Source organism: Pipistrellus kuhlii, unplaced genomic scaffold (assembly GCF_014108245.1).
Source record: "Pipistrellus kuhlii isolate mPipKuh1 unplaced genomic scaffold, mPipKuh1.p scaffold_m20_p_2, whole genome shotgun sequence".
NCBI classification, from domain to species: domain Eukaryota; kingdom Metazoa; phylum Chordata; class Mammalia; order Chiroptera; family Vespertilionidae; genus Pipistrellus; species Pipistrellus kuhlii.
The window spans coordinates 2,497,470-2,525,382 of NW_023425515.1; the positions used below are offsets into that span (position 1 = coordinate 2,497,470).

The window sequence follows — 27,913 nt, forward strand, 5'->3', positions numbered from 1 at the left end:
TATAATTATTGTCTCTTTACTTGCCACATATTTCTCTCTCTCTATTGACTCATTTCAATGAGCATGTAAGCTTCCTTTGTCCCATGTTCATCTCTAACTTTTCCACATTCTGCTGTCTGTCATAGCAACATACCTTTAAATATGAAAATAGTTTTTTTTTTTTTAAATCCTACATATTCATTCATCCCCCTTTCTTAAGCCTTACTAATCAGGTATTTACTGCAGCCATGCCACTCTTTAAGGCCACAAATAATATTCATCTTCCTAAACTCAATGACCAAGTATTGTTTTTTCCTCTTTCTTTCTCCTAGTGGGCTTTGAAATATCGCATGACCTATTTTTCTTGATACACTTCCTACTTTGTTTTTAAGAGCCCGCAGTCCCTTGAATTTCTCCTATTTCACTAGTTGTTCTTTCTACCTGTCTCCTTTGTTGATGCCTCCTTATTCTAGAATCTTAAATATTGGAATGCCTTGGGTCTAAGTCTCTGTTTCTCCCACATCATTGTTTCCCTTCTCACAATTGTTATTACTTGCATCTTCTCTACCTATGTGGAAGACAATTCCATTTACCTTACTAGGTAAAATATGTTCTTCATTATAAATTCCTCTTTCTCTCATTTGCAGCATTCACTTAATAAACATGTGTTGTTTGCTTCACCTCCAATATATATTGCAAATTCAACTGCCATTACCACCTTCATTCAAGGCACTTTTTATCTTGCCTGAACCTCAGAAATAGTCTCTTACCTATTATCCTTACATTCTGGACCAGTCCACTCATTGCTCAGCTACTAGTGTGATAATTAGAAAGATAAATCAGGCCATGCTACTGACCTGGTTAAAATCATCAATGATCTCTTTGCATTTAGAAAAAAAAAATCTAGACATATTTCTTTTTTGGTAATATCTTGAAACTTCATTTTTCAGGTAGATAAAACCTTGGTTTGGAGTTTAGATGTTTGTGTATTTTTTTAATGGGATTACATCAAGTTCTATGAATTCTAGTTATCCTATATAATAAAAGCCTAATATACTAAGTGTCCAAGTTGACTGGTCGGCTATTCAACCAATCAAAGTGTAATATGCTAATAATATGCTAAGGCTGCTCAACTACTCACTATGATGTGCACTGACCACCAGGGGACAGATTCTCTGACTGGTAGGTTAGCTTGCTGCTGGGGTCCTCTAATCGGGATAGGCCTTGGAGTCCTCCTGAAGTCCCAATCTGGCTGGCCAACCTCCTGCATCCCTCCTGGCCCTGATCATGCACCTGTGGGGTCTCTCAGCCTGGTCTATGCCCTCTCATAATCTGGGACTCCTCAGGGGATGTCAGAGGGCCGGTTTTGGCTCATTCCCACAGGCCAGGCTGAGGAACCCTGCTGGTGCATGAATTTGTGCATGGGGCCTCTAGTACATTTATAATATTTCAAACCAACACCATAACTTTGGCTGCTTAACCACCATCCCTCCTATGTGTCCTGCTCACCTCTCACTATTAGCTGGCTCTGGTGCACCACGGCCGCTGCCTCATTCCGGGCTATGCAGGTGTAATTCCCATTGTGCATGAGGGAGAGGTTGGAAATCCTTAGGGAGCTTGTGAAGTCGATGTTGTCAATGGTCACCCCGAGGCTCGCTGGGATTGGCCGGCCATCCTTCTGCCAGGTGATCGTGATAGGTAGGTCCCCTGAGACCACCACGCATGGGATGAAGACCCTCTGGCCAATGGAGAATCTCGGAAACTCAAAGGGTTGGATAAAAGGTGGGACTGAAAGACAGGGGAAGAAAGTAATAGAGAAAATACACTAATGAGCTGTGTGAATATTTTATATGTTCTTTTCCTGTAAACCTTTTGCAAGACATTGAGCATCCTATTTTCAACTGTTGCAACACTCCTACTTATTATCTCATCTCTTCGTCTAAACCAGATGTTGAGAATGCAGGATACTGATGAGGGCTCAATCAGAAGCCTCGCTGGCAAGTCAAAGGGTGCCAGAGACTAAGAACTGTGACATGCCCAGCAGTTGGGGAAGGCTTTGTGCTGGGGCCTTGAATAGTCAGCTTTTGTGCAATCAAAACAAAATCATAGTACTTAATTAAGACTCTGAATCATTTATTCTATTTAATTGTTAAATGGAAAAAAGAGATAGCCATCTATTTAAAAAATATTTACATAAAAAAAACCAAAATAGTTAAATGTTTTCATGATGAAAGGAAGAATTTAGTTAGAGAGAGAAGTCATTGTTCTCAGAAAAATCTCAACATCAGGTTTGTAACTCGTTGCTTTGCTCCCAACATTAGATCAGGAAGCATCTTTAAAAAATACAGGTTAAACCTAGAGACCTAATTTTCAATCATATCACTTCTCTCTCCACTACAAATGCTGTCTCCCTGACTTCAGCCATGAATCACAGGTCTGCAATATAAATGCTCTAAAAAGTCTTGAAAGTCTCATATCTCATATTTTACATAAGATATAAAAAAATAGAGGCAAAAATGAAAACATGTAATTTTAAAGACTCATATGATTTGGATACACCAAATTGCCCCTTTGAGACACATTGCTTACACTATCTGGTTCATTGCATTACCTTCTCTGGAAAATTTTCTGAGTCTTGCTGACAGTGAGAGCTTGTAGTATTATAGGAGCAGAAATTCCAATGTGACCTGCAACAGGTTCTGACATACCCTTCCTACATGAAGTATGTACATATCTACAACATGTCACTTACCTCCAAGTCTGCTTTTTTATTCTCTATGATGAGAGTTCCTTTCTCTATGATAACACAGAGCCTCTGAATGCTGCCAAATGTTAATTTAGACTCTTCTTATTCTTTAATCAATTAACTGCTCTTTCTCTTAGTAATGTATAACTCCTATTCTTTATGCACCTTTAATAAGAATGTTAAGTAAGGCTAATACCTTTCTGTGTTTTGTTTCTCAAAAATTAATGTTATTCTTTCTCATAGGAGGGAGAACAAATGAAAACAAATATGGGTTGGGTGTTGGTCAGTAATTAGCAGTTGCTTTTTCATTTTTTTATTAAGGTTTTATATGTATACATATATTACCATTCCACGTCCCCCCACTCCCATACATGCCCGCCCTCCCCAGAGTTTTGCGTCCTTGGTTATGCTTATATGAATGCATACAAGTCTTTGGTTGATCTCTTATCTCCCCCATATCTCCCTACCCTTCCCTGTAATTTTTTATCCAGTTTCTTTAACTACGATTCTATTTCTTCATGTGTAAACTGGTGATAATGAAACACAATTCATGAGCACGTTGGGGGAGAGCTTAATAGAATGTCAGCAGAGAGCCCAGGGGGCCGATAGCAGCTGCTCAAGTAGTATCACCCTATCTTTCTTCTTCTTTACATTTCTTTTTCCTATTTGGTAATTCTCTGGGGAAAAAATCAAATCAATCACATGGGTGCCAAGAGTCACTAAGGCTCAGTTTGTTTTGCCATATATCCTTTCTCAATTCCACATTTTGCCTCCTTTATTCTTGTAGCAACTTAACCCATGGCCACCACACAGTCCCCAGGTTGACAGCTCTTGGTCCTGAACGCTCAAAGGGTCTGCCTCAAGCCCAAGTCTTCTGAATCACAGCCTTGGATGTTTTGACCTTCCCAACCCATTTTCCTGTCTGCCTCCTTTTCTCCATGCTGCCCACCAAGCCCCTTTCCCCCATCCTTTAAGAAGATTTCTTTTATTAACATCTTCCTTGCTTCATAATATTCCCAAAGATTGTATCTGCTAACTCAAATCCCATGGCTGGTCTCAGAAAGTTCAGCCTCAATTCCACACTCCTCGAAGGTGCCCACATGCCAACTGGATTAGCCAAGGGCTTGCACAGGCTTCTAGCTCTGTGCTGTACATTGAAATGTGAGCTGTACCCGACCAATTTCAGCCCTCAAATCCCTAGTTCAAAGTTCTCATGGTCTGAGTCCACAATGGTGGTCCCTGGATACTTTACACAAAACCATATCCTTTGACTTTCTCAAGCCACTGGTATTTCAGGTTCCATCTCTCACCCTTTCCATAATCCAGATCAGAATGTCTGGACTCATCTTGGGTTTTTACCAAACCTTGCTTACCAATTCCACTCCTTCCTTTTTAGCTCTCTAATTTAACTAATCTCCCTCTCCCTCTCCCTCTCCCTCTCCCTCTCCCTCTCCCTCTCCCTCTCCCTCTCCCTCTCCCTCCCACTTACTTACTTACTTACTTACTTACTTAAAATAATCCTCTTTAAAGAGCATTCTTTCAAAGTTCTTTGCCTCAATTTCTCTGCACTCCCTTCCTGGCTTCCAAATGCAATATGAGATACTTTTCTAAACCACCCAGCGGAGTTGCCCTGAAATCCCCAGATGTGTATTTAAGTCTTAAATATTTTACTGAGCTACCCTGAGTAGGTCTCCTGCTCTTTCTTATTCTGTTTCTCTAATTATGTTTTATCTACATTCCAGAGTCACCATGAGTATTAATTAAGGTCACACATATGAAAGTGTTTTGTAAATGATAAAGTTTAATATAAATATAAATAGAAGGTGACATTTTTGTCTAGCAGCCAATTAACTTTCCTGGCAGTGTTGGTCCCTAGCAATTAGAACACTCAATTAGTCACTGTTCCAGTTCAACGTGGCACCTAAAATGAGGAAGAAAACACTTTGAAATGTGTTAAATACAACACTGCTTGTTAAGTTGAAGTGAAAGAAGGGATTTTAATTTTCATTTCTCTCTACATGTTTGAATACAGCAAAACTATTCTTCTGGTTAGTCAATTATTTCTGAACTACTTAAGTTTCAGGCATTATCAATAATTAACACATTATACCAATCTTTAAGTTTTTTCAAATTTCCAAATCATGAAATGATAAAAACAAAACAAACAAAAAACAAAAACAAAGGGCAATGACTATGACCAAAAAAGACATGACAGAAATATATCGATACTATTGTTTCCAAATGGCACACACACACACACACACACACACACACACACACCCTCTATTCAGGGTTAAAGACAAGCCCCTGGAGACAATATAAAAATTGTTTGGACTCACATTTGCAGCATTATTGATGCAAACAAATGGACCCACTTCCAAAGGATGTCAACCAAGGAGGCATCATATTTGCTCTTCCAAAAATCACCATGTAGTATAACAGGAAGGTAACAGAATTGTATTTATATGAATAAAAAAATAAAGACTGGCGCTAGCTGGTTTGGCTCAGTGGATAGAGCATCAGCCTGTGGACTGAAAGGTCCCAGGTTCGATTCCAGTCAAGGGCATATGCTCAGGTTGTGGGCTCAATCTCCAGTAGGGGACATGCAAGAGGCAGCCAATCAATGATTCTCTCTCATCATTGATATTTCTATATCTCTTTCCCTTTCCCTTCTTCTCTGAAATCAAAAAAATCAATTGATATTTTAAAAGTCAGTGAATGCATTGGAACAACAAATTGATGCTTCTCTCTCCCTCTTTCTCTCTAAAATCAATAATAATAAAAAAAAGACTGTTTTTCAACCCTTATCCACAGGGAATGTAAACAAACTCAGTCATTTCCTATAATTCAGTTGATCCCTTCTCTTTCCCCTTATCATAATTGAAAACAGTAATGATTATTAATTTTTTAAAAGCTTTGATTTTGTAATACTATCAACAATAAAAATATACAAAAGCTTTAATTATTAATTTTTTAAAAATTGTGAGCACTGGTGTGTGATTTAATTTATATGTTTCATTTAAAATTTCAGTGTACAGAAGTCAATTTGGTTATGGCCTTCTTAATGACATCTGAGTAAAGGCTGAGTAAATTTTTAATAGTATGTGATTGTTATTACATATGTATTGAAAATGAGAGGTTATCCTAAGCAAGAAATGCAAGTAGTATCTTAAATCAAATTACTCTCAATATCTTTGGTGAACATGACAAACAAAAAATAAAAGCATGCCCTAAGCTGATTTATAAGAATCCAAAATTTATTATTTTTTATGTTTTATCTGGGAAGTCCTATATGGCTTAAACAGGTTAAACTCTATATACCTAGCCTACAGTTTCCCTTTTCAATATGTACAATTTCATTAGTCTACACAGAAGAGAAGAAATTAAAGATAAGTAAGGTAGGATATCTGGCAGCATTGCTACCTGACAATTATATTTAGTTTAGAAAATGCTCCTTGCCTAGCTGGTGTGGCTCAGTGGTTGCACATCAGCCCTTGAACTAGGAGATCACAGTTTAATTCCCGGGGTGTGAGAATGCTTATAGAAATCTATATTTCTCTCTCATCAATGTTTCTCTATATCCCTTACTCTTCCTCTCTCTAAATTCAATAAAAAAAGACCCGGAGACAGAGAAATATCCATTAGACTGTCAAACCTCAGAGAGAAGGTAGGGGGGAGTGGGAAGGGGTAAGTGGGAGAGATCAACCAAAGGACTTGTATGTATGCATATAAGCCTAACCAGTGGTCTCAGATAACAGGGGGGTGGAGCATGCGTGGGGAGGGGCTTGGGATGGGAATGGGGGAATGAGGACAAACATGTGATACCTTAATAAAGAAATTTTAAAAAAAGCTTTTCTAATCAAATTTTTGTTAGTGTGTGACATTTTCATAAGATGGAGCCATAGAGTGATGTGGAGACTATTAGCCACCTGGAGGCTATTCTTAGAGATGGTAAGGATGGCTCTTGCTTTGTTGACTTGGTGGTTGTAAGCTTATGGAGATCTTTGGTTTCACTACCGTCTGGCATCTGAGGACATTCTGCTCTCTTTGTCTGACTCATCTGTTTGTCACACCTGACATCCTCTTGCCATCTGGCCCCCTCCCAACCCTGCCTATCAGTAGCCTTTGCTGGGCTTCTATTGCCTAATATGGCTCTTATCTCTGGGGTTGGTTCTTTTGAGGGAGAATGTGCTTGCTTTACTGAGCACATTTTATTAGATGAACATACACATTCTTGAAGTCATTATCAGGCCTGTTCATATTTATTTCACTCTTTTAACATCTGTTGTTTTCCTTTTCCTCCTTCTCTTGTAACTTAAGCTTGTCTCTGGTTAAAGGTGTGATGGAGGCAGGCAGCTTATCCAGGAACTTCACAACTCTGACACTGTGATTGGTCCAGGAAGGGCTGATGGTCTATGCAGGCATCTTCAAACTACGGCCCTCGGGCCACATGCAGCCCACAGAGGAGTCTGATCCGGCCCGCCAGGTTTTTTGGGCAGTGAGCGCAGCCGAGGTGTTACAGTAGGAATTAGTAGTTCATATAGTCTGGCCCTCCAGCTCTCTGAGGGACCGTGATCTGGCCCCCACTTTAAAAAGTTTGAGGACGCCTGGTACAGAGAGCCAACCAGAGTCCTGCCTTAAAATTTGCTTATGTGGACTGATTGGAGCATGTGGGTCCAGGGACAGCCAGGACCTATTTACCTGCCATAAATGGAGAAGCTGCTCTGACTGAACTAAGCCCAGGTGCTGAGGGAAACACCAAAGACACAGAGAAGGTTCCAATGATAATTCAGGGTCTGGACTAGGTCTCCCCTGAGGTCTACACTATCTCAGCCCTTCCCAAAGATTGCCTGAATACACCCTTGAAGCTCCGTCAATATCTCCCCAACACACTGTTGTAACTGCTGTGAAGCTAGTTTGATTCAGCTTCCCATACTTTGCCATCAGGAAGGCCATGGTCAATACATTTACAAATTTTACAAAATTTAAAGAGACAGATTTAAATTTCAAGTTGCCCTTGCTTGAATTTTTGTCAGATATCATCTTCAGATATTTGGTGAGTCAGTTTTAATGTGAATCTAACTAAAAAAGTTATAAGTGTGTTTATATGAAGTTAAACTCTGGAGTGAAGTTTGCAAAGTCCCTTCGTGATCACACCTCAATTTATGGCCTCACACATGATCTGTAACTTTATGATCTATTCCTGATGTCTCCAAATCTACAGCCCAGACTCCTAAATTTCACTTCCTCATATATCCAGGTTCCTACTTAATGGATCGCTTGCTTGTTTAATGTATATTTTAACCTGGACACATCAACAGCTGGACTTCTACTTTCTTCCTTTGAACTTCTTCACTGCATCTCTGTTGATAGCAACACTGTTCTTTCTACTGCTCAGGTAAAAATTTTGGGGTTATCCTTACATCATGTTTTTCTCTCATGCCCACATCTAATCCATTAGGAAATCTGATTGGATAGATCTTAAAAATATGTCTATCATCTGCCTTCTCCTTGCCACCTCTACTTCTCTCTCCCAGGTCCAAGCCTTCTCACCGTTCAACAGGATTAACTTTCTAACAGGTGAGCCTGCTTGTCCCTCCTTTCCTGTTGGTGTAATTCTCAGCCCAGGATCTAGGTCAGTCCACATGACTTCTATTTAAAATCATCTGATAAATCTTCCCATCTCACTGAGAGGAAAAGCTCAAGTTCTTATAGCTCAAGCCTCGGGTACTAGCTGCACAGGAAATGACTCTGCTCATTCTAACCTCATTTCCTGTTAATCCCCCCGCCCCCTGACCCCGTTCACTCTGATCCAGCCTCATTAGCCTCCCTGCTATTCCTCAAGTTTTCCAGGTACATTTCTGACTGTTTTGTTCTATCTGTTCCCTCTATCCAGAATGTTCTTTCCCTGGATATCTGTTTGGCTATCTTGAAATCCTTTACATTCTTCCTTAAATCTCGCCTTCTCAAAGAAGTCTTCCCTGACCACCCTGTTAAATACTGCAAATCTCAAGTCCCTCTCACCAGCCATTTCTCACCAGAGAAAGACTGTACTAAATGACATAATTCTTTATTTTGCAGTCCTTGCAAAGGAACTGAAAATGGATATATTGTCTATTATATGCCTAAAAGAAAAAGAAAACTCTTGAAAAAAATATACCATTTGATTAAACTGTTTTCTAAAATCATAGCTATATTGGCCATAAGAGCCAATAAATTCTCCTTTGGGGAATGAGCTAGTCTGAGTTGGTCTCTGTCACTTAAAATCAAAAGGATTAAGATTAATGCACCAATGTATGCTGGCCTGGAAAATTTAAAGAATATACGTTAATTATTCAAATGGCCTTGGTTTGAGTTTATGTCCTCTAAAATACTAAAATTAAAATATTTATGTCCCTGAAACCAGTTTGGCACAGTCGATAGAGCGTTGGCCTGCGGACTGGTTCAATTCCGGTCAGGGGCATGTACCTTGGTTGCGGGCACGTACCCAATGGGGGGTGTGCAAGAGGCAGCTGATCGATGATTCTCTCTCATCAATGTTTCTAACTCTCTATCCCTCTTCCTTCCTCTCTGTAAAAAATCAATAAAATATATTTTTTTAAAAAGAAAATAAAATGAAACAACAAAACAGAGTAAAAGAGACCTGCCTGAGTAGCTCAGTTGGTCAGAGTATTGTCCTGATGCGGGTTTGATATCAAATCAGGGCACATACAAGAACGATAAATGAATACATAGGTAAGTGGAACAACAAAACTCTCCCTCTCTCCCAAATCAATAAATAAGAATTTTAAAAAATTTTAAATACCACACAGGACACCTAATGCAATCTGTTGTTCCTCAGTCTTTATAACTGAGGAGTATAACTGTCTTATTCTAAATATGCAGATTATGAGAACCCACTCCTAATTGTTGGAATGGCTGTGCTAAGTGATGGTGAGCCGAGTGGGGACAGAGAGGGGACCAACCTTACCTTTGACTGTCACGTGGACACTCTGGCTGGTGGAGAGTTGTGGTTGCACCAGCACGTTGCACGTGTACTCTCCCTCATCAACGTCCTTCTGCACATCCGAGAGTTTCAGAGTCCCATTGTTCTCAAACGCCACTTGGCGATGGTTAAAAGGAAGCAGATTAGAGTTCTTATACCACTTGATGGAGTAATAGGGATAGCCAATCACACGGCAGTGAATGTATGTGTCCCGGCCTGCTATTGCTGTGATGTTTTTCATTGGTCGAATACTTGCAGGCCCTGGAGAGACACAAAGAAACTCTTGAAAATAATTGAAGGGTACATCTTACATGCGGATACGGGTACACTTATCCTTGAGTTAAAAATGTAGGTTATTTTCATGTAAGGACATCTTATTCAATCAATTTTCCTGCATTTGTCACTTTCTCTAAGATGGTTTCATTTCCTTTTCATTTCATTACTCTCAAATGAACTAAATGAGTGTTAAATGCTTTAACTATCAACTACTTCTATTAAAGTGTTTTGAATTATATGACAGGAGGCAATTTAACAAATAAAAACTAGTCTGCACTAAACAAGCATGCTCCTTCTGTGACTCCACGGCTTAGCTCTCTCTACAGATTATGAAGATGGAGGTTATGCCACGTTGCACTGTGATTGTAAGTTAATCCCATGTCCATGAAGGTTTACCATGAGTGTCATAGGACAGCCGAAGAGGAGGAAGGAGAGCATGCAGAGCATCAAACAGAAAAGGACAGATCAAGTGGACGCGTCGAAGAGTAAAACAGGAGAACAGGTGACTAAAGAAACTGGAATGCTATTTCCAACATTATCTGGGCCAGGGCCATTCGTGAGCAGGAAGGAAAGAGTAGGAGATGGGAAGGGCCAGCTTCTCCGTTTCAGCATTCCGGGGCCCAGCTTGGCGCATGCAGAGACCTTCTTCTCCGCTACCATGACTTATATGTGTTTTTTTTTGTTGTTGTTTTTTTTTGTTTTTTTTGAGGAGCTGATTTGACAAGCACCTCTTACGTTTATTCGCGCCTGGTACAGGACGACGCCGGCCGAGTTGTTGGCAGTGCAGCGGTAGACGCCCCCGTCTCGGACCTGAGAGCTGGAGATGTTCAGGTAGCTGACCACGTTCCCCTCCGACGTGATCATCTGGCTGATGCGGTGACTGCTCCCCTTGAGAATCGGGTCATCGTCGAGGGTCCACGTGATCGTGGGCAGTGGCGTGCCCTTCACGTTGCACATGAGGGAGACGGGTTCTGCTGGACTCACCACTTTCTCGCTGAAGGCAGAAATGATTTTGGGAGTTCCATCTGCAGGGAAGACAAATCATGGAAGCAAGTGGCACACATTGATAATGAAGCAACTTCCAAGTACGACTACTTAATGATTGGGAAGTAGAGGTTATTAACACTAAAAAAGCTTTGGTTTTATGGATAAAACTAGATTCCAATCAGAACTAGAGTTCATTTTCAAAACAAGTCAGCACTTTTATCTAAATCACTTATATACCCTGTTTCCCCGAAAATAAGACAGTGTCTTATATTAATTTTTGACCCCAAAGATGCTCTAGGTCTTATTTTCAGGGGATGTCTTATTTTTCCATGAAGAAGAATATCGTACACATTTATTGTTAAATGAAAATAAAGGAAATTTATTACCTGTATACGGTACGGTAGTATGGTAGTTGTCAACACAAACCAGACAAACTGTGAATCCTACAGTATCAAGAATTTACTCATTTATTCAATGACAATCATGTCATCATCTTCTGGAACATCATCATAACAATTCAATTCCTGAATTTCCTGGTGAATTTCTTGTGACTCCATTTCTTTCAGAATCAGTGGACCAAATCTCTCATGTTTAGCAATAGCATTCTGAGACAGAGCCGGGGAGGGGGCGGGGGCTTATTTTCGGAGGATGCCTTATATTTCACTCAGAAGAAAACCTGTAAGTAGGTCTTATTTTTGGAGGATGTCTTATTTTCGGGGAAACACGGTATTTCCTAACTTTTATAAGAATAAGAGTGATAATACAACCTAGATATTTATGTTAAACAATGTCAGCTCCCTAGAAGTCTACAATTCAAAACTGGATGTCTCCACCCAAAGCTATAAGCTTAGAGGAAACCCATACCCCCAAATCCTCACTGTAGCTTCCCACCTCTGCCCAGTTAATTAGGGATAGCTCAACAGGAATTAGAGGAATAAAAGAAAGAGAGAGAGAGGGAGACTGGTGATCTCATCTTTATTTTCTCATAAGAAATAAGCTTTTATAGTTTTAATGACAAATTATAAGTGCACATAAGTTTCCATGAAGGCTCTGTTAATGGGTAGAAACTAAATAAAGTCGGACCCTTCTGACATCTATTAAATATCTCTGTAAGTATCTTAACTGAGGTGGCCATATAATTTCTCATCTGGCCTGGGACACTTTTGAGAATATGATGGGTACTATGGACAATTATACTAGGAGATCAGGCACAACCCAAGGCTGTCCCCAACAAACTAGAAGCTCAACCCTAGGGAAGTTTCCAAGGGAATTTCCCACATTTTCAATCAAGATTCAATTTTTATATTTCATATTCCATTATTTTTCTATCACATATAAGGACTAATGACCTCATATTATATTATTATATGGTAGTAATCATAGATGCCTGTTAATTTTTTATATGGCTCCCCATGGAAAAAGAGAGAGATACATGCATATTAAAGAGAAATGTATGAGCCAAAAGTTGCCAGGAGGCCTGCCAGCCTTAGGCACATAAATCAACATGGTGACACTATTTTTCTAGGCAGAAGTAGGTCACTTTGACATAATTGTGACCACACACATGAAACAGGATTTCTGAGTCTAGTAATAAACCTTGCTGGAGGAAATTTTTTAAAAAAAATTTGTGTTCATTTTAAGGGTTCACCTATAATGGAAGATGATCATTAACAAACATTATTTTTTTATTTTTATTTTAAAAGTTATATATATTAATTATTTAAAAAATATAAGCAAAGCGTATGTGGGAAACAAGACTGGAGATAGTTTTAAATTCCATCACAGAAGAAGAACTGTTAACTTATTCAAAAACCCCAGAAGAAAGAGGTACCCTTCACCCAAATCTTGCAGCCTATTTCTGTGACAAGCTGGGACAACTGCATAGGGTTCAGGGTTCTTATTGGGGGTGGCTGTACCAGGTGTCTCCCTATAGCCCTCTACCATCCTTTCATTTGCAAATTCCTGAATCTCAACTTCATTCCAATTCATGTCTTAGGTGGCTGGAGAAGGCCTGTGAGGATCTGGGCCTTTTCCAGATATATTCATACATACAATATTTCAGTGTCCTTGAAATGCAAACTTCTTACTTTAATTGTGAAAGGTGAAAACCGGAATTTCTGGATCTGAAAATGAAGAACCTGGGAACAGTGTAGACACTGCCCCAACATGCTCTGCATTTAACTGACAGAGAAGCTAGATGTCATTCTGTTTCTTATTTTTCCTACACAACTATCCCTTGGGTGCGCTGACATTATCTTATTTAATCTTCTAATTTAACGGATAATTTTAGGATGTATTTACCTGAAAATGTCTTTATAGGGATTATAAAATGCTTTATTTCTCTTTGATTTTCAGCTTCTTCATTTTGATGTGCCTGCATGTGAATTTCTTTGTATTTGTTCTTCTTGGGGTTTGTTAAGTTTCTGAGATCTGGAATGTTATTTTTTATACCAGATTTCTGGAAATGATGGCCATTATTTCTTCAAATATGTTCTTCCTCATTCTCTGACTCCTATTTTTCTGTGCCTACAATTATAGATGTCCCACATGTCACTGAGGCTCTGTGAATTTAATTTGGAGTCTTCTTTTTCTATGTGCATCAGATTAGCTAATTAACTTTACTCTATCTCCAGTTTCACTCATCCTTTCTTCTTGCTTCTGCAATTTTCCATTAAAGCCAACACAGTGAATTTTTTCATTCCTCTTTTGTTTCATTTTATAGTTTCCATTTCTCTGCTGCTCTTTCCCATAGGTCCATTCATTATGCTCTAATTTTCCTTTAAGTTATTGAATATATTTTAATAACTTGAAGTTCTGGTTTGCTAATTCTAATACCTGGATCTTCCCAGGGTCTGTTTCTATTCCCTCTGTTGTCTTTTGACCTCTGGCCCCAGTATCCTATTTTTTATTTGTTTGTTTGCTATGGACATCTAGTTATTTTTACGATATACTTGGATTTTTCTTCAAATGTTTGCAGTTCAGGTGTCAAACAAGTTTTTCAAGGAAGCTTATTTTCATATTTTAAGACTCATTACTGCTATTTCCTCCTTCTTGGACTCTCCACTCACCTCCCTCAATTTGAAGGTGATTCAACAGCCCAGATCTCTGTCCTTCTATCCCTCAACCCCACAAAACTGGTGAATATCTTCAGGGGAAATGTGTTATCAATGTAGATATCACTTCTTTTGAGGGCCAAATCCTTTCCACCTACCTTTAGATATATCTTTAGTGTCTACATATAGCTTTGCTTGTCCCAAAGTTCATAATTTTTATCTTCTTACAGGTTAGTCAATCTGATGCATGCTATTCTATCATTTCCTGAAATAAGACCTGTTTTCATTCTCTTTCCTTTTTTTTTTTTTTTTGTTAATCCATTTTTCCAGTTATTCTGGTTTGATCTTGGCTGTGTAAGAAGGTTCCAGTTATGTTAGATTTCCGTGCCAGTTTCTTTGGCCTCATAGAAAACCCTCTCTAAGTCTGCATTACATCCATGGCCATTCTTAGTTCCAGGTATTGTGAGTTTTTACATTTATGTAAATCTACAGCTATTTCATTGATAATAATAGGAGTTTATATCTGAGGATACTAGCTAGACGCTGTTTTAAGGCAGATCCTGAATATGCACTTGTGGCTCCCTCTCTCTCTTCCTCTCTGCATTAGCACTGCCATCTCTCAGAAGAGAAAAAAACAACATGAGCTCCTGGCCCTGAATGGAAGCTGACACGAGGCACATACACCCGTGAGGATGCTCCGTGTGCTCCTCTCTCCCTTTTTATTCGAGTGACAGGCCTTTTGGAGATGAAAGCCGACATTAATTTCCCAGCGAGGCCTGAGTGTCTTTGAAATCTTTCTGGCTGTCACTCTGTGATAACCTGAACCCTTTCGACATCATTATGGATTATCAATATGCTCTTTGGGTTTTCTTAGACTCGCAGAGGGTTGCCACGGTAACTAGGCCTCCAAAGGTAACGGCTGCCTTTTCTACAAAGCATCTAAAAATAGTGACTGTGTGAGAACTGCAGTGCATCATCACTAACCAGCCCGCTCTGTGCACACTGATTGCTTTCTGTGCTTAATTATTCTGTGGAACACCGAGTCAGGCATTTCACATGACTAGCGTGCCTTCGGCTCACTTCATCTCTGCTTTAAACATTTCCCTGCCTGCAAGCAAATGCTTAAATCAAAATAAGAATGTCACTCTAAGCCCATTTCTTCTTACAAACTGACTAAGGTTAAAAAAGAAAGGATAGAAATTCTCTGTTAGCCCCAAGACAATATTTAAACTTATTTTCATACATAATTTTTCCCCTCCCTTTAGGATACATGAAAGTCATGTAGTTATTTTATTAATTGATAACAGATACGTCTTAAATGATATATAAAGGCCCAGTTTTCCAACAAGACACACACCTATGCAGATAAAAGCTAGTTCAGTTATCTGGTGACAAACACCTGTCTCCTGGAACATTACTTTAATAGCTTCTCTCCTGGCTGTCAGAGAAGCTTGAAGATGCAAGGAGGCAGCAGGCAGTTAAATAAAGCAACAACAACAATAAAACATACCAAAAACCTGTTATCACGCCACAAGGAAATTCCTCAGAAATTCAATTCACCCAAATCTTTGGATAGTTGGACCCAGCCGGGGACAGCCCTACGAACCCAACGCCATTTTGCTCTCCATCAAGCTCAACACTGAAATAGTGCCCTGCTTCTAGCCTCTATCGTTGTGCTTCTCAACAGGGGGCTTGGTTGCACCCCGGGGGACACCTGGCAGCCTCTGCAGGCATCTTTGCCTGTCAGTTTGAAGAAAGGTGCTACAAGCATCTGGTGGGTAGAGGCCAGAGATGTGGCTAAAATCCTACAGTCTTCCAAAAAGAGTGTTCCTAGGAAACCCTGGCCTAACTGGGGTGGGGAAGGTCTGGCCCTCGGGCTATATAAGGCCCATAAAATCATTTGGTCTGGCCCTGCCAAGGTATTAGGGGTGAGTTCAATTAAATGTTTGACCAAATGTAGCAGACTAATTTACAAGCTGATAATTCTGTATGTTGTTCTAAATATCCAAATGGCCGTTGGCAGATAAAGGCTCCCTCTCCCTTATGCTGAAGTGTCAACCAATCTGTTAGTTTCAAAGCTTCAGGGACAACTTTATTTATTTATTTTTAAAATTATTATTATTTTTTTTTAAATATATATATATTTATTTATTTGTTTGTTTGCTTATTTATTTATTTATTTATTTATTTATTTATTTTTTACAGAGAGGAAGAGAGAGGGACAGAGAATTAGAAACATCAATGAGAGAGAGTCATCGATCAGCTGCCTCTTGTACACCCGCTACTGGGGATGTGCCTGCAACCAAGGCACATGCCCTTGACCAGAATGGAACCTGGGACCTTTCAGTTCACTGAGCCAAACCGGTTTCAGCTTCAGGGACAACTTTAAAAAGGAGAGTGGGCAGCGTTCATGTTCATTGACTTCATATTAAATTATGTTCCTTATGTTCCCTCTACTATGCATTATGTTTACTTCCTCAGAACCTGTCTTTTTATTTGTCTGATTTATCTTGAAAAATCAGGCAGAGTTATCAGCGGGTCAGACAGACAGAAAGGAACAGAGAGGAAGAAAGGTCAGAGAGGTGAAGAGAGGTTAGACTGGGAGCTAGCAGCACTGGGCCACCCGGGGCCTTCCATGGGAATGCTCTGGGGCTGGGCTCTTTGCAGCCGAACCCGCACCGAGGCCCACTGACCTTCGAGGACCACCTGCACAAAGTCTTGAGCGGACAGCTTGTCCTCGCGCACAAAGCACTGGTACGCGCCCCCGTCACTTTTGACCATGTGATCCATGATAAGGTTTTCGTGGTTCATCCCTGTGATCCTCACATTTTTCCCAGGGTTGAGGATTTCGCCGTTGCGGTACCAGGAGAGCTCCTGGTCCTCACTGGCGGTCACGCTGCAGGACAGGGCCACCTGGCTCCCCACGCTGCTCTTCACCTTCCGGGGGCTGATGGTGGCCTTCAGGGGCTCTGGAGAACGGGTCAGAGAGGGAAAAGAAGGTGAAAACATCACACGTGTTCACGGCAGTTCAACTGCATGAGGGACTCGTGACAAGGCAGGTATGTCATTGCAAGCACACTCGCTCCATTCCTTTTTATTTTTGATTTTTAAAAAATTCCATGTTGTTAAAGTATTACATACTATGTCCCTTTCCCCCGCTGCCCTTTGTGTCAGGGTACAGCATGGTGTTTGCAACACCCACTGTGCTGTTCTTCTTTATTATTAATATTATTATTATTATTATTTTTTTACTTCTCTCTCTAGGTAGCCAATAGACTAATGTTGGTCAAACTGCTTTTTCACTGAGTATGTATGAGCATTAACCCACTGACAAGCAGAAAGGTGATGTGTTGGTTACCGGGAAGGACAGAAATATTTGAATATTTAAATCCTATTGGCCTTGTCTCAAGGAGGCCTGGCTGGGTCTGCTCTGGGCCATTGTCACACATATACATACTCACATCCCTTATGTGGCCTACCCAGGACCAATGCCAGCTATAAGGACACGGGCTGACATTCGCATTTGTGACCATGAAACCGGTTTTTGTTTGTTTGTCTGTTTAAAATGAGGTTAACTGGCTTGGACAGGGCTGGGAATCTCAATCTTGGTGCCCTATGCTTTTATTCAACAAACCCCATTCAAGTGAGCAAGCGTTCGTTGAACATCTGTATGCCAAGGATGAGATTAAATTACAGGCGAGGCAAAGATGAATAACACTTGCATTACAACCCACATGTGCCATAAAGGTAGCAAACATCTTTTGTGTGATATTTAAGTCAGTCTTCCCACTATTCTACAAGTTTTTGTTTGTTTGTTTGTTTGTTTAATCACCACTTTGGAGAAGAGAAAATGGCTATTCAAAAAAAAAAAAAAAAAAAAAAAAAAAAAAAAAAAAAAAAAAAAAAAAAAAAAAAAAAAAAGCTAACTTACCAAATCCACTCAACAAGTAAATGGCAAAAAATTAGTTTTTTACCCCAGTTATTCCCACTGCTCTATTTTCTCCACACTGTGAAGTCTTTGGTTCCAAGAAGTTTAGGCTTCTAGGTGGATTAGACAAATACAAGAATGAATATAGTAACCAAATAGTGTATTAGGGACATGTAATATGTGGCAGAGGATCCCTAGAAGGTCCTCAGATATCAAGCGTGGATAGAGCTGAGGCAGAGGGCATTGCGGAGACTGAATTAGAGCAGGAAGCACAGAGGGGTCTCAGGAAGGGCCTCTGGGCAGTTTGAATGCAACCCAAGGTCTCTGAAGGGGAATCATGGGAGAAAAATGACAAGGGCATAGGGGACAAGATTGCAAAGAGCCTCCAGATTTGGGAATTAAACCAGAGGGAACTAAAGAAAGCTTCCTAGAATGTTAGGCAAGTAAGTGCTACAGTCAGACACATGTTTTAGGAGAAATGATTCATTCTATTGTGATGGACAAATGAGAGTGGAAAGCTGGTCAGAAAAGAGGCATCACAAATGCGCAGCTGAGGCATAGCAAGGACTGGATCTGAGATAGGGCAGAGGCGGAGAAGGTGGAGAACACAGCTGGGGAATGCTGAGAGACAGTCTCTAGGACTTGGCAGGACTTGGCCAGAGACATAAAAGCCTTAAAGAGGATCAAAGGACTTAAAATTCACACTGGAAGGTGACTTAAGAAGGGAGACATCTGGCATAACAAGGGGACCCATTTACAAGGTAGACATGGTGGCAAGTTTGGTTTGGGAGAGTGATCTTTGGAAGTGCCAGCTGAACATCTGCTCTGAAATTGGGAGAAATGCTCCACTGACCCTCAAAAAGGAGGCAGAGGCTGACCCTTTACACTCAGGGCTATTTCCAGAGGGGAGGAACTGGAAGCCATGAGGATAAGGGGGAACAGCAAAGGAAGGGAAGAGGGGGGCTCTGATTTGGAAGCAAGAGAAAAAAGGAATGATAGGAATAGCTCTATAGGCCATGCTTTTTGTTAAGAGGAGAGAAAAACAAAGGAGCAGTCAGAAGGTAGGATGGGGACACTCGAGAAGCTTTTGAGAACCTGTCCAAATGTGGCCAAAGAGTACAGTGATGAAAACAACACTCCGAATGAAGACTTTATAATTTTTAAAATGTACCCAGTGACAAATGCCTTTACAGAGAGAGTAATACAATACCTGGAGTTGAACAGAAGATGTGTATGTGTGGGAGAGGGAGTATCTTTGGGAAAAGACATGGCATTGAACTTAGAATTATGGGAAGTCTTAGACATTCAAGTATTTGAAACCCATCTTCAATGTCCATGGAGGGAGCAACATGACTTAGAAGAGGAAAGGTGTTTGCAACAGCATGGTGTTTGAAAATGGGTTTGAAAAGGGGAGAAGAAGACTTAGTAGATGTGGATTTTTTGAAGAAAAACTATGGGAAATATGGCAGGTTCACTTGAGTTGCTTTACATAATCTCCTAAACACATAAGTTTTACTCAACTGAAAACAGAAAGCCATAAAACATGTTTGAACACAGAGGAGACTTTGAGCCAGTGGGAATAATTCTTAGTAGATGTCCAATGCTTCATCATTTTATGCACAAGTTTCTTCAGCAACAGAAATATAACTGCAGGCATTACCTCCCATTTCTTTCTACTCCCAGCCTAAGCAAGTTTGAGTGATATTTGCAGGACTCACCCTGGGCTGCCGGTTCCAGACAGTCACAGGGGTATTTACTTTAAATGTATTGTCTTGGCTAGGATTGGGTGTCACACGCAGGGTCACACCGAAGAGGCACTTCCATAACTAGGCATGGGGCTGGGGAAAAGCCAAGGCGAGAAAATGCCTCCCTTTCAGTGTCAGCCTCTGGTGATTCAGTTTGTTCAGTTAGTTCACTGAGTTAGACGTATGTAATACTACACACTGGCCACTGTGTTGACTGAAGTCCTGCAGCTTCATGGCATCTTGGGTATCTCGTTTTGACTTGGTTTCCACAGGAGCGAAACTGAAGGTGTTTACCTAGATTGGAGTGCTCCCCCTGTGACCACACCCCCTTTCCTCTAAGCCTGCCTTCAGCACCGCTCTCCACATGGTCCTCAACACAGTACCCATCAACCAATTGGAGGTTAAATATGGCCACATCCTTGGACTAAATGATCTATAAGTCCACTATTTGTACTTATTAGTAACATCACTTGCAATGGGAAAGGAATGGGTTTGTACAGGGGAGAGGAAGAAGATTTAGCAGGTGTGGATCTACCAACTGGAGGTTAAATATAGCCACATCCTTGGAGTAAATGATCTATAATATTGTGTCCAAGTCCACTATTTGAATAGCTTACAGCCTGGTATTTCTGCTGATTATAGCTCCACTTAGAAATTCAAAAAAGCATCTGAAACAGGCCGAGGACACGCACTTTGATCTGACTGTGTGACCGTCCAATCCTGCCACGGTCTCACTGACTTTCACTGAGACTAGCCGATCTTCACTCAACAGCTGGGCAATGTTATCTTGGAAATGTAACCTGAGGCCTGAAGGAAATCCTGGAATTTGGGGAGTGGGAATCAGACAGACCTGAATTCAGTCCTAAGCTCCAAACTCTCCATCTGTGTGTATAACCCTTGAACACTTTGAACATCAATATCCTCATCCACAAAATGGGGCCAATAATGGTCTCCGCCAGGACCCCTATGAAGATCCACAGGATGCTACAGAGAAAGCCCGGGGGTCAGCTGGTCACAAGAGCCCTATCAGCCAACGTCACCATCACAAGTTACCGTCCAACTTACGTTTCACGTACAGGCGGCCTATCACCTTAGCAGTTCCATATCTGTTGGATACTTCACACACATAGCTGCCTGAGTCTGAGGGACGAGTATTCTCAATGAGTAGCCCCGTCACGGTCTTCTGGAACCTTCCAGAAAGTTCCAGGGGCATGTTGTCTTTCAGCCAGCGGTAATCTGGCTCAGGGTGGCCAAGCGCTTTGCAAGGCAGCTCCACAGGCTGCCCCGACATGGCTTTGCGGTGATCAAACCCATCCAGTATGGACGGGGCTGAGTTCGCCGGGTCTGCAGAAGGAAGAAACACGCTTAGACATCGTGGAGGAGGAGCTGAGGGGATCATTTGCATCAGAGAACCTCCTGCAGAGTTGAAATTCTAGACATCATACCAGTTATATAAATTCCTTCTGCTAAGAGTTTGTGAAAGTTTGAAATAGAAAAGGTACTAAACACTAAGAACTTCGGAATCAGCATGCTACAACAGGAGTGGCCCCCATAAACCAAGAATTGGGTCTTCTTATAACCAGAGGATGTTGGACTTTCCCTCTCAAGGGAGTGACGGTAACATAGTTGTTAAACATAAGTAAACTTTACAACACAAAAGGAGTTTTACACATAACTATTGAATCTGGAGTTATTTTGTTTATTTATTTCACAAATATTATTTGAACTCCACATCGGGAACCAGCATTAAAGACACAGGCAAGGTGACAAAGACAGCCAGGATACCCTCATGGAGCTGACATTCTAGTTGGGCCAGTGTGTGTGAGGCAGCAGGAAATGTATTTGTACACAAACATCAAGATAGCTTAGCCTGTGTACGTGTAAAGAAGGGAAGAAATGGAATGATGGGGTGGGGATGTGTTAAAGGAAGTGGAGCCCTCCGACATTGCGGATGGGAATGTAAAATGGGGCAGCCACTTTGGAAAAATAGTTTGGCAGTTTCTTAAAATGTTAAAATCCAATTTTCCATAAGACCCTAAAGTTCCCTTCCTAAGTATCTACCCTAGGCAAGTAAAAACCTATGTTCACTCAAAGACTTGTACACAGATGTTCATAGCATGCTTATTCATAACAGCTAAAATATGAAAATGATCTAATAGTCCATCCTTTAGTGAATAAACAAACTGTATATATACACAAAAGGGAATACTAATCAGCAATAAAAATATAATACCGATACATGTTATAATATGGACTAGAGGCCCGGTGCATGAAATACATGCATGGGGGGGTGGGGGTGGGGGTGTTCCTCAGCCCAGCCTGAACCCTCTTCAATCTGGGACCCCTTGAGGAATGCCCGGTCCTGGTGGGATCAAGCTTAAATGGGTGGTCAGACATCCCTCTCACAATCCAAGACTGCTAGCTCCCAACTGCTTGTCCGCCTCTGCTTGATTTTCCCTGCTTCTGCCTTGCCAGCCTGATCACCCATTAACCACTCCACTACCAGCCTGACTGGTGTCTAACTGCTCCTTGGCCAGCCCAATTGCCCCAGCTGCCCTCTCCTGTCAGTCCAGTTGTCCCTATCTTTCCTCCTCTGCAGGTTTGGTCACCCACAACTACCCTCCTCTGCTGACCTTGTCTCTCCCAACTGCCCTCCTCTGCCGGCTTGGTCACCCCTAACTGACCTCACGGCTGGCCTGATTGCCCACAACTGCCTTCCCCTGCAGGCCTGGTCCTCCGCCCTCCAACTATCCTCCCCTGCTGGTCTGATTTCCCCCAACTTCCCTCTATTGCTGGCACAGTCACCCCCAACTGCCCTTCCTACTAGCTTGATCACCCACAACTGCCCTACCCTGCAGGCCTGGGTCCCTCCCAACTGCTATTCCTTGCTAGCCTGGTCTCCCCCAACTGCTCACAACTGCCCTCCCCTGCAGGCCATTTTGTGGCAGCCATCTTGTGTCCACATGGGAGCAGCCATCTTTGTCCACATCTTGTGTCTTGGAGTGACAGTCAATTTGCACATTACTCTTTTATTAGATAGAATGAATCTCAAAATATTATGTTAAAGATGCCTGGTACATAGCCACATATTGCATGATTCAATTTATCGAAAATATGCAAAAAATGCAGACCTGTGAAGACAGTCAGGAGACAGTGTGTGCCTGGAGCTGGAGATGGGAAATGGAATTGACTGAAAAGAGACAGCAGGGACCTTTTTTGATGATGGCAATGTTTTAAAATTAAATTATAGTGATAATTGCACAACTCTATACATTTTACTAAAATCATTGAATTGTATTCTTAAAATGAGCAAAGTTTAAAACTGGTAAGTTAAATCTCAATAAAACTATTTTACAAAAAAGGAAGATGCATTTTTGTTATATTTTAAGTCACATTTTAAGCATGCTTGCCACAGGCGATATGCGGTCAGATATAGAAGTAGTACAACCAAACAACAGAGCTGTATTTAATCTTCATCACTTAATCTTCAAACATTTTATGAAGTATTCTTTCTTACAAAAAGGCTTTCCTTACGTAACCACAATGGGAATATCATACTAGTGAATTCATAAATCCTTCATAGTACCTATTATGTACCCTATATTCATATTTTCCTTTATTTCCCCCATTATGCGTTCTGCTATGTCTATCCTCTGATGTATTCCTTCTAATTTAATTTTCATCTCTTCTTAAATTATGCCACTTTTTTTTGTTTCACAGATTCATGTTGTTTAGCCATTTTTTATGAACCCTTTATTCTGACTTATGCTCCTCTTTCAAAGTATTAAATTATCCTCAAATAATAAGTTATAGTTTTCACATGATTTGTATGTAATTTTTACTTCTAATTGTCAAAACATGATTTGATTCATTTTCATCTTTCTTCTTGTAATACATTTGTGGGAGGTTGAATCATTTTTTTTTCCTTTGTTCCATGTGAAAGCGAGACAGGGCTCTTCGTTAATGAGAAGAATCTTCTGGAAGGGGAGGGAGATACTGGTAGAAAGCTCTCCCAGCTTTTCCCTTTGGTGTCTCCACTGAAGAACTCACCATGTAGCCCCTTTCTCAGAGCTGTGCCTGCTCTGGGAGGGTCCCACCTTCAGTCATGTGCTTCCTTCATCACTATGCTACTTGCTTCTTGAGGCAGTACTCCACCTTGTCATGCTCTATTTTTCTGCCATAACATTATAGAAGATGGAATTTCTAGGGCCTCCATGCTACCCTAGCCTCGTCTCTCTGTTATGTTAGCATTCTCCCTGGCTGATTTGATTTCTAATTCCAGCAGTTTCCCTTGGGGTGAGTATCTGTTCTTCAGAAGAAGTATTTTCTGAACATCTCCAGTATCTGCGGACCTAGACCACCACTGAGCTGTGTGATCATTGCCAGTTATGGCCTTTCCCAATCACGTTCAACTCACAGTTCATGCAGGACTATCGACCCGTGGAATTGCTCTTTCCCAGGTTCCCCAGGTTTCCATGGAAAAGACTGTCCTCTGCTTTTGGAGATGAGCATGTGCTGGTTATTTTGCAGTTCTATTAATATATAGTAACTAGTAGCCCTGCGTACGAATCTGTATACCAGTAGCTTGCCAGTAGCTCGCTGCCACCCTCCAGTAGCTCTCTGCCCACTGCCCCGTCCTCCTATAGCTCCCTCCACCTCCACTCTCCCTCATAGCTTGCTGCTCTGCCCACTCTTATAGCTCACTGACCCATCCTCCTGCTGATCCATGACCCAGTGTTTTGTGGTAGGTCATTATGCTTCACGACATAACAACATTTGCAAATTACATCTTTATTTTTTAGGATTCCAACAGGCCTTCTCACCATCTAGTGCTTCTGTGATGCTGCTGCTGCCCCCGGCCCCGGGGTCCTGATACTGTCAGTAGTTTGCCCACACCCACCCAAGAGCATGCTTAAAATGTGACTTAAAATATAACAAAAACGCACCTTCCTTTTTTGTAAAATAGTTTTATTGAGATTTAACTTACCAGTTTTCTGGGCATTTCTGTCACCTGGTTTTGTTGATGCCATCCATGTGCTTTTGCTTTATCCTTGGATTTATTCTGTTTTAATTTCAGTAGAAGTTTGGGATCATTAAAAATATGGCTGTTAATATGTCCCCACCTTGAGCATGTATGCCCCATGTGTATATTTTAAAAATAAATCTGATTTAAAATGAAATTCATTTATTTTTCTTTCAAAGCCTAGAATTTTAGAAGAGTCATACCCTCACTATGGTTTCATTTTTTTTTTCTTTTTAACATTAACAATTTTCTTAACAGAGGCACCAAGACCTAATAACTATAACACAGGAGAAAGTAACAATTGACATGAAAAAGAAAAATTCTTTCAAGTGCAGAGGAGAAATCACTTAATTCTGCCACCCTTTGGTGCTGTACCTCAAACGCCAGGTGGGCTCCGGTTATTCTGGGGGCATGGGGAAGGGAAATCCAAATAGAGCATCACCAGGGACCATCAGCAGGTGTCCAGGAGATGATGGTTTTCATTACCACCCCCTGCCCCAACATTGAGCAACTTTCCATCACTTCTCCCTCATAAAGCATCACTTCAAACACAATTATTATATTCACTGCGGGGACCAATTTTAGATTCTATAGGGCCAAGGTCAGATATTTTGCATTTGATTTTCTAATTCTGAGATGGGATTTCACACATCTGGCTTGCTCCAGGAAGTGCTAATGCATCACTGCACACTTATTTGTTCAACAGATGGGCCAATGGCGAGCCAAATGTGAAGATTATGCAAAAGACTGATATTTTCTCAAAGGGCAAACCCCATTGGAGAGGGAACAAACTGGCTCTCAGATTTCCTTCACCCGAGAATAATCCTGGAGTGGCACGGGAGGGCGTGAACATCCCTTTACCTTTAGACATGGCTCATTTCCCCAACACGGTAGCATTACACGTGGACCAAGAGGTGTGTTCCACATGACCCTGCTCTTCTCCCTCCTCTTGCTGGGGTGGGAGGCATTATGGTGAGGATGGCATGGTCAGTGACAGGCCAAACAAATGTGTATGGCAAGGAGGTGCTGTCTTCCAACGAGAACTCATATAATGCGCCAACAGAATTTGGGATTTCGCCAAAATTTGAAATGACTTCGCTGGAATATCTCTATTGATACTGCATTGCATTGGTGTTGATTTTTTTTATTATTTTTTTTATTTAAGGAAACAGACCTTAAGTTGATAACATATTTTTTTGGAAAAGCCTGAAGGCTTGATTTTAGTCATGAATTTCACCAGGTGGGTGGCGCCATCTTGGGACACCAGCAAAGGGGGAGCAGAAACAGGGGGCGCTGAGCCTTTACCTGATACGAACAGCCGGGCGCTGTTGCTCTGCCGGGTCTCCCCCGTGTACCTGTGGCGCGTGATGCAGCGGTAGTTATATAATCCGTCTTCGTTCTGTACATCTTTAATATACAAGGCTCCCGTGGATGTGATGAGAAATCTAGATCCTGAAAGAGAGTTGCAAACACAGTCAGTGAATGAATGATTGTTTTCCCTTGAAGAAACCTCAAGCACAGGCTGATCACAGGTGCGCATGTTAATTTCAGGGTCCAAGCCATTTTAAATGTTCAATAGCTTACATTAGCAGTTCTTAGAATGTTACACTATGAGTATCTACTTAGAAAATTTAATGTCATAAATTATTTTTTTACGTCTAGGCAATGTATTTATACTGTAGCAACAGGGTCGGCGTAAAATTGGTATGTGACAAATGTAGCAGATTTCCTTTCATCATCATTTTTCTCTTCTCATGTGACAGATGAAGGGAGTATTAACTTGCTTTTATAAATTTTTACCTCATATAAGTATAAACTTTTGCCTCTGTTTGAAGTATTTCACATACAAAAATAAAGCAATAAAATATTCTACAGTCCAATTGGTGTGGCTCAGAAGTTGAGAGTCCACCAATGAACCAGGAGGTCAGGGTTTGATTCCTGATCAGGGCACGTGCTCAAATTATGGGCTTGTGCAGGAAGCAGAGTCAATCAATGATTCTCTCTCATCATTGATGTTTCTCTCTCTCCCTCTCCCTTCCTCTCTGAAATCAATAAAAATATATTTTAAAATATATATCTACAAACTTCCCAGGAACTATCTGACTATCTGATTTCCACATAATGATAACCTTATGCTATAAGACAATAATCAGTTCCTCTTATCGTCTGTGTTGTAAAGCACTTTGCTATTTCTTTAAAAAAAAAAAAAAAAATATATATATATATATATATGTGTGTGTGTGTGTGTGTGTGTGTGTGTGTAAATATATATATATATATATATATATATATATATATATATATATATATATAATTGATTTTTTACAGGAAGAAAGGGAGAGGGATAAAGAGTTAGAAACATTGATGAGAAACATGGATCAGCTGCCTCCTGTTCGCCCCCTACTGGGGATGTGCCCACAACCAAGTTACATGTCCGTGACTGGAATCGAACCTGGGACCCTTCAGACCTCAGGCCAACACTCTATCCACTGAGCCACACCGACCAGAGCTTTGCTATTTCTTTTTAAAGAATTTTGTTGAATTTATTGGGGTAACATTGGTTAATAAAATTATATAGGTTTCATACTATTTCTTAATCATTACTGAAATGATTGGCAATAACTGTTTTACCTCATGGAGAAAAAGCCACACGCAGACATTCCTCCTTCATTTCATGGGACACGGTGTCTCCATGTGACCCCTGATTTTGTAACTACATGGAATCTCATCTTTCCTCTGACCCTTTCTCCTTCTTTCCTTTGATTCAAACTGGCCTCTTCCAGCTTGGGAGTCCCTGACTAACCTGTCCCCCACCCCTGGCACATGCACTCCCTGGATCATTAAGCCCCCAGGACCATCAGTGGCCTGCATCCCATAAGCTTAGGACCAAAGCCTGGGGCCAGCATCCACAGAGACAGATAACATCCAGGCTAGGATTGTGTTTGAGCTCCGGACCCAGGAAAGCGAACCGATACCACCAATCAAATCCATATGACACCAGACAGAATGACCCCTGGCTGACATCGGGACCAGATGCAATGACTAACACCCTCCACCCTAGCATCGATAGAGACCCTAACCACGCCTGACTCCCCTAGCCACGTGACTAATGACCTTTCCCCGAGATGGCCCCTCCTCAGTGAGCCGGGTCTGTGAGGCCACCTGTGACTCTGGGCGTGGAGCCATTTCTT

The 27,913-nt window shown here is 41.1% G+C and overlaps 1 protein-coding gene across 3 annotated transcripts in view; it reads right to left on the reverse strand.

The window, feature by feature from the left end:
• DSCAM (DS cell adhesion molecule) overlaps positions 1-27,913 on the reverse strand; it is a 394,883-nt gene that overhangs the window by 137,758 nt on the left and 229,212 nt on the right. For all 3 annotated transcript variants that reach the window (XR_006742300.1, XM_036446831.2, XM_036446832.2), the window contains exons 4-9: positions 26,028-26,174; positions 20,765-21,043; positions 16,720-16,995; positions 10,715-11,011; positions 9,696-9,971; positions 1,489-1,767 (exon numbers count right to left, since the gene is read on the reverse strand). Coding sequence is in view for 2 of the 3 variants with exons in the window: in XM_036446831.2 (XP_036302724.1) it covers positions 1,489-1,767; positions 9,696-9,971; positions 10,715-11,011; positions 16,720-16,995; positions 20,765-21,043; positions 26,028-26,174 (1,554 nt within the window). In the remaining variant the exon portion in view is untranslated. The remainder of the gene's footprint in view (positions 1-1,488; positions 1,768-9,695; positions 9,972-10,714; positions 11,012-16,719; positions 16,996-20,764; positions 21,044-26,027; positions 26,175-27,913) is intronic.